Source organism: Morone saxatilis, unplaced genomic scaffold, assembly GCF_004916995.1.
Source record: "Morone saxatilis isolate NCDOM2014 unplaced genomic scaffold, NCSU_SB_2.0 Contig11, whole genome shotgun sequence".
Classification (NCBI taxonomy): Eukaryota; Metazoa; Chordata; class Actinopteri; family Moronidae; genus Morone; species Morone saxatilis.
In genome coordinates this window covers 6,749,658-6,762,399 of record NW_023339663.1, presented here as the reverse complement: position 1 = coordinate 6,762,399, position 12,742 = coordinate 6,749,658, and the positions used below count along the sequence as shown (strand labels likewise).

The 12,742-nt window shown below is 38.7% G+C and overlaps 1 protein-coding gene across 1 annotated transcript in view; it reads left to right on the top strand.

Moving 5' to 3' along the window:
- Positions 1–12,742, top strand: part of itga11a (integrin, alpha 11a) — a 47,292-nt gene that overhangs the window by 20,058 nt on the left and 14,492 nt on the right. The window contains exons 3-13 of the mRNA XM_035681594.1: positions 309–421; positions 946–1,037; positions 1,307–1,421; positions 1,567–1,694; positions 1,901–2,049; positions 2,130–2,274; positions 2,797–2,962; positions 3,534–3,604; positions 6,509–6,653; positions 7,585–7,733; positions 9,551–9,694. Coding sequence (XP_035537487.1) covers positions 309–421; positions 946–1,037; positions 1,307–1,421; positions 1,567–1,694; positions 1,901–2,049; positions 2,130–2,274; positions 2,797–2,962; positions 3,534–3,604; positions 6,509–6,653; positions 7,585–7,733; positions 9,551–9,694 — 1,417 coding nt within the window. The remainder of the gene's footprint in view (positions 1–308; positions 422–945; positions 1,038–1,306; positions 1,422–1,566; positions 1,695–1,900; positions 2,050–2,129; positions 2,275–2,796; positions 2,963–3,533; positions 3,605–6,508; positions 6,654–7,584; positions 7,734–9,550; positions 9,695–12,742) is intronic.

Genomic DNA, 12,742 nt, shown 5'->3' with positions numbered 1-12,742 from the left:
TTAAGGGAGGTTCACGCCTTTCCTACTAAATATTACAAGTGTGTTTTCTTAGGATTTTGGAGCAGTTTTGAAACTCTGGGGATCATGAGGCTGACCTGCAAATTCTTACATTGTCGTTCTGATTAACTTTGGTAATCACCTGACTTTTCCTTGATCACAGGGTTTACATTTTTGCTTTTCAGTCAAAACCTTTGGGTAAAACCTTTGTTTACAGACAATAAATAACAACTGAGACCATTTGTAAAACACATTTTAATATTGATAGACGTTTTAAATTATTCTAACTTTTGGATTTTGGGTTTTTGCAGGTTATTAGTGGGTGCCCCGTATGAAATGAATGGACCTTACCAGACAGGGGATGTTTATAAATGTTCACTAAGCAGACGAACCAATGGCAATGGTTGCTCCAAGCTCAACTTAGGTATTGTATCACAAAACACCACTCAATTTTTATGAGAAAATCCCAAGATATACTATATACAGTGACAGTGACAATAATGAATGCACAACATCTGGATAAATGTGTATGCATGTATTCTAAAGGCTTTTTTATGTCTGCGTGCTGTTTAGCATGTGTCTGAGTAAACATCATGGTGGCATGTGTGAGACAGAAGTGTGGGTACCATACCAATCATTCCACATTTTACTATTTTTTTTTCAGTGTTTATGTACATTTCCACGTGTGTTATACCACACATCTCACCGCATGCTTCTTCATACGGGTTGCACATGTGTTGTGTTGGTTAGGTGGGCACATGAAGTTCTGTCATGTGAACGTTTAGATGTGAGGATGTAGACGATGCTTTGGCTGCCCAGACAGCAATAACAAACCAAAGTCCCAGATGGTGGAACTACTGTTTGGTCTCGGAAGGATAGTGCTTGTATTTATGTATATATGAGTCTGTGCATCCAAGATCCTCTCAGTGAGATTCATTTTCCATCAAGGAAGGATATCCCTGACCAACGTATCAGAGCGAAAGGACAAGATGAGGCTGGGCATGACGCTCACATCTAACCCTAAAGACAACAGCTTTGTGGTGAGAATAAGTTCACTGGATTAATCTTCTTGAGATATAACGTGCAGTAAAAGCCTGTTGCAGGATAACTTTTTGAGCAAGTAAAAACACATTTAATAAAATAGCAATGGTCAAAATGGAAAAAAAGGCAATCCCACAAGATTATCTTTTGATTACACGGTTGTCAAACTGCAGCTCTCCCTACGGAAGTTTTCTGAGAGCATGAAACTTTTTGTTAGATGCTGAGGTCGATAATGTTACTTGTGTAAATGCTTTATTTTATGTTTCAGGCCTGTGGGCCACTATGGTCCTATGAGTGTGGCAGCTCTTACTACAGCACTGGCATATGCTCCAGAGTCAATGCGAGCTTCAAGTTCTCCAGAACGATTGCGCCTGCCTTTCAGAGTAAGTCTTAAAGTATCTTTCCTGCTTGACAAACATTAATGGACAGTTATTAGTCACAGCAGGAGATTTATCCCTCATTTATGAACATCTGTTTTTTTTCCATGTGCGCTCTCATGATTAAGTCTCATCTTTAAATGTTTCTCAGGATGTGAGACCTATATGGACATAGTGATTGTTCTGGATGGCTCAAACTCCATCTATCCCTGGTATGAAGTGCAGGCTTTTCTCATCAACATTCTTCAGAAGTTCTATATTGGACCAGGTCAAATACAGGTGTGTTGTAGATTTTCCTTGTTGGATAGACAAATAAAGGCCTTCATTTATATAAAAGTAGTTTATTGTGCCTGTGATAAGTTCATACAAGTTGGTTTTTTGTAGGCTACAATGCTGGGAGAATTTTATATCATTACTGTAGTTAACTGCAAAAATATAGAGCTCTTATTAATTGTGATAGATTATCATTGTGTTTCGTTGGACAGGTTGGGGTCGTTCAGTATGGTGAGAAGGTGGTCCATGAATTCAAACTCAGTGACTACAAATCTGTTGAGGAAGTGGTGAAAAGAGCACGCAGTATCAACCAACGGGGTGGAGAGGAGACCAACACAGCTCTCGGCATCAATGTAGCACGGTACAGTATCTCCATTTGTACAAATCAACAGCACTAATTAGTCATTTATTGTACTGATGATATTAAACATGTTCTCACAGCTCGCAAGCTTTCAAACAAGGAGGTCGGCGTGGTGCCAAGAAGGTGATGATAGTGATAACAGATGGAGAGTCACATGATAGTCCAGATCTGCAGCAAGCCATTGAGGACAGCGAGAAGGACGGCATCACCCGTTACGCCATTGCTGTGAGTCTGTTAGATGTATTATTCACCTGGGGTAGATGGCTTAAACTTTATGAGTTTTAACTTAATTTTCTGATGCCTTATAAATTTCCAGTGCAGCATTCAAACACCACAAACATTAGATGACTTCATGGAGTTCAGTTAAAGCAGGTCTTTCAAGAGCTGAGTTAATAATGGAGCCAAAAACACCCAGAGCCTTTGGAGAGCTCCAAACATAAGCTCAGTGAAAGTGCACTTAAAGGTGTAAATGATCTTCTCCAAAGCACATGGTTCTTTAGTTTGTGCCACTGCTGGTAATGCTAATGGCACACTTGCCTCCATCCAGTGGCTTTGCTGGTCATGGGCATCTGAGCAAAAACTCTGAAGTCATTTGGTTAAAAACCAACTGGAATTTGTGACAGCACTGGCATTGATATAAAAAATCAAAATCCTTTGAAACCTTCTCAACAAGCTTTAATGTTAATCTGTTTAAGATAAATCAAATCGTTCAACACTGAAGTGCACTGACAGTTTGGTCTTTCACAGGTCCTGGGCTACTACAACCGTCGAGGAATCAACCCTGAGGCTTTCCTCAATGAAATCAAGTACATCGCCAGTGACCCAGATGACAAACACTTCTTTAATGTGACCGATGAGTCAGCGCTGAAGGATATTGTAGATGCACTTGGAGAACGCATCTTCAGTTTGGAAGGTTTTTCAAGCAATTAATTTGAACTGCATTAAATTACAATTATTTGACACTTTTGTCCAAAGCAACAAAGAAACAACAACTAAACAACTCACCCTCAAAATAACTCTTAGATAAACTAAAAAATCCATTGTGGTCAACAGTCAATGTCAATTTGACGGAAAAATACTATACATTTGTATTTATAAGTTATTTATCAAGCAGAAAATAAACACTGGCTGGTTGCAGCTTCTCAAATGTGAGGATTTGCCGCTTTTCTCTGTTTTCTATCATTCTAAATTAAACAATTTTTTTGTTTTGGACTGTTGGATTTTTGTCAACTTCGGCTATGGAAACAAAAATCATTTTCTGATATTTTACAGACTAAATGATTAAGAAAATTAAGAGATCAATCCACCATGAAAGTAATAGCCAAATAAACCTGCTGAAACTAGTAACTGAAAATATCTCTTATAGTTGAAACGTTGAGACTCCAATTCTATGGCTCTTTGTAGGTTTTGATTGTGCTTGGCAGCTTAAATTTCTTTCCTGCTGCTGTGGTTCAAAACTGTGAAAGACTGACTTGTTTACACAGGAACCAGTAAGAATGGGACAGCGTTTGGCCTCCAGATGTCTCAAGCTGGATTTTCCGCACACAACGTTGAGGTGAGTCTGACTTCTGCTACCACGTTGCCTCGTATCATCTGTCAACACGTAGAACAACACATACTGTCTCAATTTCTGGCGCATCATAACTCCTCCCACAACCTGCCATTTATCACTTTCCAGTCCCCCCTGAGGTGCCTGCTGTGTGGCCCCAGAGGTTTAGGTCATCCTGATTTAGGAGCCCCAGACAGAAGAGACAGGCCTTTTTCCACTCCAACCATGCAGTGATGGGTAATAAGACACCATTTGTTCCCCAGGGAAACATATTAGTGAGAAAAGGAGACAAGATTGAGACTGCAGAATGAGTTGTTTTTCCTTTCACTTTACCTAGAGGTTCTTGATTGTATCTGAGAGCAGATAGTTGCAGGTGTGCTGGCTTTGAGGGTGACACAGCTGGAGGAGGGAGATAAGATAAATCTCCTCTACTGTACCTGCTGTTCATACAAATGAATTGATTTTCATTCCTTTCTTTACTGGCTCTGTCCAGACATTTGCTGATGCAACTGCTTTGATTTTCCAGTTCCCCTTCATGGTGTAATTTGTCTAGGGAGAAATAAATGTATCCCATTTATGATAAAAAATAAATATATAGCAGAATTTGCAGCTGGGTGGCAGGAATGGCTGGAAATTCTGTCCACAAGGCCAGATTCCAGGGATGCTCGACAACACCAACCTGAGTGTTGAGAGTAGGATAACTTATTGGAAAGAATGTCGGGCTCTAAAGCAGAAAAACAGTCCTGAAAGCCCAGATGGTTTTGCCGAATGTGGTATGTGCTAACTCGAAAGGCTGCTTATGTCATATACTATACAGACGTTTCATGCATCTGCATACATAACAGTTTCTGCATTCAATGTTTGTTTAGTCAACTGTAACTAAACAATGCTGAAAAATAAACGCAAGGCTCTGTGTTTGTAAAATCGTGCAGCTTAAAATGTATTTGCAAAATTGAGTCCTGTATTTTCCATAATACAGAACAGACATTACTTGTTTGTTGAGCTGTTATAAAGTGTATATAATCCTCTATACACTTTTGTATGATTATGTAAAACCACAACTCTGGCCTCCTCCAGTACAAGAAAGAGTTGACATCCTAACCGAAGCGAAGCATACGTCCATATATGCCACTGCTGTAGAAATAGGTCACTGGTTTATAAGGTTGAACTGTTTTGAGGTTTCATTCTTTTGCCATGGAGACCATTTTGACCAAAACAGATAACCACATTGGCATAGCATTGCTGTCAGAGAGTGACGTAGTGCAAGCGTGGTGAGCACACAATTCCATCTTTCAGGAAGAAATCGCAAGCCTTCCAGCATATGCTCAAACACTGGAAAATGTGTTGTCTGCATATTGTGTACGGCAAGAAAAAAAACCTGAGCTCATTAAGCAGAGGAACCCTATAATTACAGTGTCAGTGATACAAAGTATGGTGAACCATGGAAGATAGAAAATGCCTCCTCTATCCCTCCTCGTGTCTGCAGCTAATTGCACTTTCTGGTTTGTTTCCTTTGTTGAATGACGAGTTAAAAATGCACACCGATCAAGATTCAGCAGTGATTTGATAATGGACTTTAAAGCAGATTTTATTGCTTTCTCTGCACTCTGTGGTTTGTGATTGTGTAAAAATGTTCTACTGTAGCTTTTGTGAGTTTGTGACTGTTGATGAAGGAGCTGTTAATTTGTCATGAATTCAGTTCCACCAGTATTTTCCTGGAGAGAAGGCCTTAATAAATTATGGACGAGCAAGTTTGTCTCACTTAATGCTTTATTTTAAATCCTGTTCATAGATTCGCTCCAACTTTAGCAATAGCTGGCGATACAGGGCGGGATCCCTGTGAGTTTCAGTGGAAGGTTTGTTGCGGGAATGAAATAGGTTAATCAATATGGATGATAATAGACAAGCCAAAAGCATAAATACCAAAATGTGCCCTGGATAAGAAACTTGTATAAGTATGAGTTTGAAGATAATTTTTTTAAGCTAGGGATGATTGATTCTGAATCTCAAATGTGGCATTTGTGCTCACATTAGAGCTGGTATACTGCCTCTTCATTCTGAAAAGGGCTTATGCACTGCAACAGAAGAAGAATGTCATATTTTTCTAGCGTGTGATCTCGGGCAGATAGAAAATTAGTATCGTAATTAGTATTGTTTTTTACTGCCCGTTGTACTGGATCTTTTAGTGACTTAAAGGATATGAAGTGAGACAATGGTTATGAATCGCTCACATCATCTGATATGGCTGTTTAAAAAAGAGACCTTCCAATTAGAAACTTGTGATAGTGAATGAATGGGAGTCCAGGAAGAAAACCTCATATGATGATTGCTATTGTTGATCACCTGTACTGATTTGTGAGTAGCACAACTGCAAGCTATTCACAGTAAATATTGTTGTTGTTAAGTAAAGGTGCTTTATATATATTTATAATGGGCTATGAGATGACAGGAGAATGCAGTTAACTCATTCATTCATTCATTCATTCATTCATTCACCTTATGATGGACCAATGATTTTAATATATCACAATATGTTCTTTTTATAGCAACATCAGCATAAAGGTGGTCCAATGTCCTGTGGGAGAGAGAAAGAGGGATTTAATTAGATTTTCTTCATATCCTTTTAAAGAAATCCAAAACTCTAGTGAGTTGCAGTTTGTTTATCACTGGTACCAAGATTATGTTTCACCACAAGTGGAGTCACTGCATCATTAATCTAACTGAAACTGAGGTGAGCCAAACAACGTGCTCCAAAATGGTGGCCACACTTCATTACTTCCAATCATCAGCGTCATATATAGTAATTACCATGTTGTGTGCATGTGCAGCACAGGCAGCACGACCACAACATTCTCTCTTACTCTGCTGTTCAATGTGTAAGAACGAACTAAACTGCCCCCCCCCCTACAGGATGGGATTCTGGTGGGTGCTGTCGGGGCTTACGACTGGAACGGAGCAGTGCTGAAGGAAACACGTCAGGGGAAGGTGGTCCCTCCCAAGTCTTCCTACACACAGGAGTTCCCTGAGGAGCTCAAAAACCACGGTGCCTACTTGGGTGAGTAACAGTTTACTTGGAGCTATAGAGTACAAACTCTTTTGAAATTATTTTAATGGAGCAGAAAAGTTAGGACTGGATTGTAATGGATATGTTTACAACGGGAGAAGAAATGCAGAGAAAGTACAGTGTTGTTTTTATAATAAAGGCTACGCTTGAATAGCATTTGCTTCCAAGTCCACTACCCTTTAATTTCTGTTTACACCCTCTTGTCCTGGTAGAAGACCTGTGGTTTAATACCAACTATCCTAGCTGCAACCCATCTCTATAAAGTGTACCCATTGCTCCAGTGCTTCCCAACATATCCAACCCCATCTCACTCCACCACCACAGACCTCTGCTTTTACCATCAGTGGTTTGTCTCTGAGCTTATCCACCAGGCTGCCAATGGAAGCCATTCTAGACTCAATAGTAATATGAGGTGGAAGCATAATTTTAGACAGGCAGGGAGAAAGTTAAAGCTGGGAAAAAGGGGGTATAAAGATGAGAGATGAAGGTGGAAAAGTATACGAGGAGTAAGTGGAATTTTTAGTGGGAAAAGACGAAATAGAAGAAGAAATCTGAGAAACCTGAGAAACCAGAACATCCAGTTCTGTGTAACTGAATGCAGCTCTCTGAGTTTCAGCTCCTCAAATTGCAACTTTTACAATTTTTCCTTGAGTCATGCAGATCACGGCTATGAAACTCAACCTAAAGGTCAGGCCCAATCACTCTTACCACACTCAAACAGTGGAACAAAAGGTGGTTTACAGATGGTCAGAAGAAGAATTATAGGAATGGAGTACTAAATAATTACTAAGATCACAAGTAATATGTTACATGGGTTACTTTAGTAAGGGTGGGTAAGACAAAACTTTAAATCTACTTACTGTAAAGAGTTGTTGTCTGTGTGCAGAGGCAGAATGAATGTGTTTGTGTTTTACATTACCAGGTTATACTGTGACGTCTGTGGTGTCAGCCAGAAACGGTCGTCTACTCGTAGCAGGTGCTCCACGATTTAACCACACCGGCAAAGTCATCATCTTCACGCTGAAGAACTCCGGCAACCTCACCATCCTTCACTCCCTTAAAGGCCATCAGGTACTGTGACATGCAACACTTCACCTATTTGATAAAAGTTCATAATAATAATAAAATAATAATAATAAATAAATAAATAAATAAATAAATAAATAAATAAATAAATAATCATCAGCTGTAGGCCAGTTGCACATTGGTGTAGTCCTCACATTTGCTGTGGAAGAATGCTGCAGTGCAACAAGTATTATTTTAAAGCATCATTAGAAAACACTGCCTGCACCTAAGTTAGTTAAAAGAGTCCGTAAAGCTCCTTTGTGTTGTGTTTGCGGCAAAATCAATTCCTTTAAATGGAATCACTGCAATCAGTGGATTTGCTCGCGGAGGAGAAGAAAAGTTCAACTTTGGTAAACTATGACACATGAATTTGCGTTGTTGATCAATAGCAAGCTCTCTTGTCGGTGCTAACTGACGATCACTTGCATGTTCCCAACTGGTTAGAGGTTAGCCCACCAGCTAAAGTATACCGACGAGACTCTATTATCATGTATTTTGCGAACACACAAAGACATGCATTTGTGCATCTTTCCAGTGTGTTCTTTAGGCTGAATTGTTGGATGAATTGTTACTTAAGTTACCATGTAGACAGTTACAGTAAGTTTTTAAGAAAAAAAAGGAAAATATCCTCATGGGACATTTCTTCATGATATTACATAATGTGCATAAAATCCAGAAATGCAGAGCGCTTCTGTAGTCAAATGGTTACTATCCCTGCTGTGTAACCACAATGTTGCTGGTTTAATTCTAGCCAGCAACCTTTGTTGCATGTCACTCTCTCTCAATTTGTCCAATAAAGCTGAAAAAGTAAAAAAAAAAAAACAGGCTCACAACTGGCAGTGTAAGAAACTACTTTAACCAGATTTTGAGATAGATCTCCTCTTTGTTTCTGTTTTTGACATTTTGGTACCAAGTACATCCTGTATATTTAATTCTGGAAAGCATTAGAATTATCCCAATTCATGAACATATAAAATAAAATAAAATAGCCGGAAAAATTGTCATGACATGCTGTATTTTTCTGTGGAAAGTCATAGGCAAGTAACCAGAGGGATTTTCATCCACAACCACAGTCCCGATGACATAAACATAACATACTGCACTGATGGTGCAAGGTGATATAAGGATAAATTGACTGTATGTGAAGGTGTGTTTGTGTTTAATTTGTTGCTATAAATAATTATTGTTGATGTTATATAATTTTAACTCTTGTAGTGTACATAAAATCTTCTGTTTGGATTTAATCCTGCTATCTGAGTTACATTAAATTCAAAAACCATCACCATTTCAAGAGGATGTGGCGCTGTGTGTTAATGACCACTACACTATAAATTGGCAACTCTTCACAGGCTGCAAGCCTGAAGTGATCCTGCAGCAGCTTACATTGTACCTTGTCAGCAACAGCTCGTCCAGAACAGCAGATGTTTTTTTGTAGAAAACTTTCTTGATCTCACAGTTCTTGAGAAAAGAGCTTTTTATAGGCAGATGTTTCTAATCTGAAACCAATAGATGATGTTCCATCCACTCCAATGACTGATCCAGTCTCTCTCCCTGAAGCTCTCACAGTCTGAGCATTTACAAAAGCACCAGGACTCTGACCACTTGCTTCGACACAGCACAGACCCCCATTTGCTTACAATATTTAACTTCATAAGCCACTCCAGATCATCAGTAAATCAGTAAGTCCAAACATGTGGTTCAACAAACAGTGGAGAAGAAGAATTTTGGGGTATATAATAACCCAAATAAATGTTTGTTTTTAAAGGATTCAAACTCATAAATAATAAAGATCATAGAATGACATGCATATACATCTCTTTCAGATTGGCTCCTACTATGGCAGTGAGATTGCACCTGTGGATATTGATGGAGACGGTATAACCGACAACCTTTTGGTGGCAGCACCCATGTTCTTCAGCGGAGGCTTGGAAAAGGGAAAGGTCTATATCTACAGAGTGACAGAGCTGGTGGGTATAACCTATAAAAATGAATCTAAAGAGGCAAGACACATTCAGTGCAGGGATTAATCAATGCTGGACCAAGCAATCCATTACACATAATTGGGTCAACACCTGTTCAAACTCCAGACATTCCCAGTAAATTCTACCACACCTCACAAGAAGTGTCCGGTAACACACACCAAACCAGACTGTTGCATTCCAGCTCCACAGTTAACAAACTGACATGCTGCTGCAGGCAGACATTTGACACATGACCATGTCCAGAGTAAATGTGGAGATCAAATGAGAGAAATTTGCCATGCCAGTATGCAGACTTTATTAGATGCGTAGAATGAACTCAACAGGAAAGTATTCTACCCATTCTAAAACCATTTCCAGCAAACCATTTGGAGGCGAGAACGTTCTTTAGTAGAAGGAAATTTCCCAGTGTTCCAGGTCTGTCTTGCTCATTGGAATAATAAATGTCTTCAGCTGTTTTGAACAGGCATAGAAGAGTTTTTTTTTTTATATCTGGTGTCGTCCAAACCACATCACAGGTGGAAGACCAAGTTTAATAGTCAAAAACTAAACACAAACAGAAAGAAATCCCTCCAAAATGTCTCTCATCATCGGGACAGCGCTCCCACATTTTCAGGGCCATTAATAATCATGACGTGGTTGATTCAGGTGTTGCTGTTGAGGCTGCTCAGTAATATTGTACTGGAAAACGATTTAAGGATAGACACCCTGGTTCAAAAATGTGTCACTGTGGTCACAATGAATATTACGCATCCACAGTGTGGTTCTGCAGACTTAAAACAGGTGTGCAAATAAGTTTTTATTGGCACTGTGCATATACGGTACTATCAATTTTTATCCATGCTAGTAGTGTGGCTTTAGCAAAGGCAATACCATAAGCGATTCAAATATTGTGTATATTGTGTATATATTGCCATGAAATTTTGTACATTTTGCATGCATATAGTGAGTATTTTTACATCAGCAGTGAATCAAATTACTTTTTGAAAGGTGTTGTCGTAGTGACAAATCCACTGTTAGCACCTAAGTCTGCAGTTCCCCTATATAGTATATTTCAGCTCAATGTTTTGGTTTTCCAGAACACTACTTTATTGTTTTTTGTTTCATTTTCTGTTGAAGCAGCAGCTGTAGTAATTGAAAAGGTTCTAAAAACCAAGTGGACAGTAAGGTACCGACCCAGCAAGAGATGACAGACACAGTTAGCAACTAGCTCATGAACATAGTCGAGCACTTAGCAGCTCTGGGGTTAGTGGAGACCAAAACAGAGCTAAAAGGAGAGTGAATATCGGACTGTTGCTCTGTATCAGCTGGATGTTTACAGGCAACTGTTTACTAACAAGTTTGTTATTTCGACTTTATTGATGAAATATGTCAATTTTGTGTTCACATGATGATTTTCTTGTTTTTTATGCATTTAAACACTATGAGGAGGATGTCTTGCCTTTTCAGAAATATAATAATAATATATATATATATAAAAGCTGATATTGCACTGCCTTTGCACTGAAGGCTCTGACCAAAACTAATAACTACCATATATATGTAAATATATATATGTATATATATATATTTACATATATATGTTGCATAAAGTCTGGCAGCTCGTCAAAAATAAAATTCCATTCACTTCTAGCACAAAAAGAAGTTGCACTTTCAAGTGTTACTCCTGGGCCCCTGCAGACTGGTTGTGACCCTTCATGGCCTCATCATAAATCATATGTTTCAAATTTAAACAGAGCTGAATATATTTTTCCCCCATTTCTCCATCAATCTTGCACTTTGTCACACATGCACACATCAGGTAGCTGAGAAGTAAAAGCTACCTTCCTAAATCAACTCCCTTCCCATTTATTCAACTGAAAAAACAAGTGATCTCATGTTTTGTCTGCTGACCTTAAATTATATTATTAGCTGGGGTGCCAAGTGGACCAATGATATGCATGACTACTGATGGACTAAAGTATTTGGCTCCATTTTGCCAGAATGCTTTCTTTGAAACATTTTCCAGTTGGGTAGTGGCTTTCAAAGACATGGATATTTTCCATCTGACTTTACACTCGCTAAGAATAGAACTTCAAATAAATATACTCAAGCTATACGGCGTTCTTTAGTTCTTTTATGACCCAGAGGTAAAATTCTTCTCTTTTTTGTTGCCAGATGTTAAAGATATTTGAGTTCAAAAAGGCAGCATTAAAGGATTAGGTGGAAAACACAGCAGCTGATCCAAACTTATCTTTTGTTTGATTAAAGAAAAGATAAGATCATGTTTGTTACTTTTTCCTGAAAAATAAATTGCAACATGATTAGTTGACTAAAGATGGATTTTGAGATAATTGAAACAACAAACTCAGCTGGATGGAGAGCAACAAGATCTTCCTTGTTATGAGACATCTAAATAAATGGATGACAGATCATTTGAAGAACAGATCAGCCCTTTGACTGGAATGCTGAACTCTGCCAGAAGGCTTCTGTCCACTAGAGAGGACATAGAGTAGGCATATGCTTCTGTTTCCAATAAAGCTTTTGTCCTGCACAGCTTGAATTTGTTTATGTAATCATACCATAAAGGGTTTTATTATATGTTGTGTCACACATTTATATGCATGTGCGTGTCACATTTTATTTGAAGATTCAGGGTGTTTGCATGCTGAGTGTTATTTTTCTGCCATAGTTCTCTAACATTAACCCCTGTCAGTAGTTTTGCCATAAGATGCTGTGAGTTACTTGCTGGCAATAATATTGATACACTGACATTAGCTCAGGCAGTGAGTTCCTTTGCTGATTTGGCAAAGGTAAACGTAAGCTCTGAATATCGGGGTCTTAACAGAAACACATGGCTAAATCAGCAAAAGTGGGTGTTTTGGTTTAGCTGCAATTTACTGGTGGGATTGAGTTTGGAGAGGTTTTAGCTGATTGACACGTCAACGCTTTAGAGATAGAAACGCAAATACTTTGCTGGGAACAACTCTACAACAGATACCAAAGATATCCAAGCTTCAAATCTGAATCCTAATTGGGAGACCAGAACAAATGTAA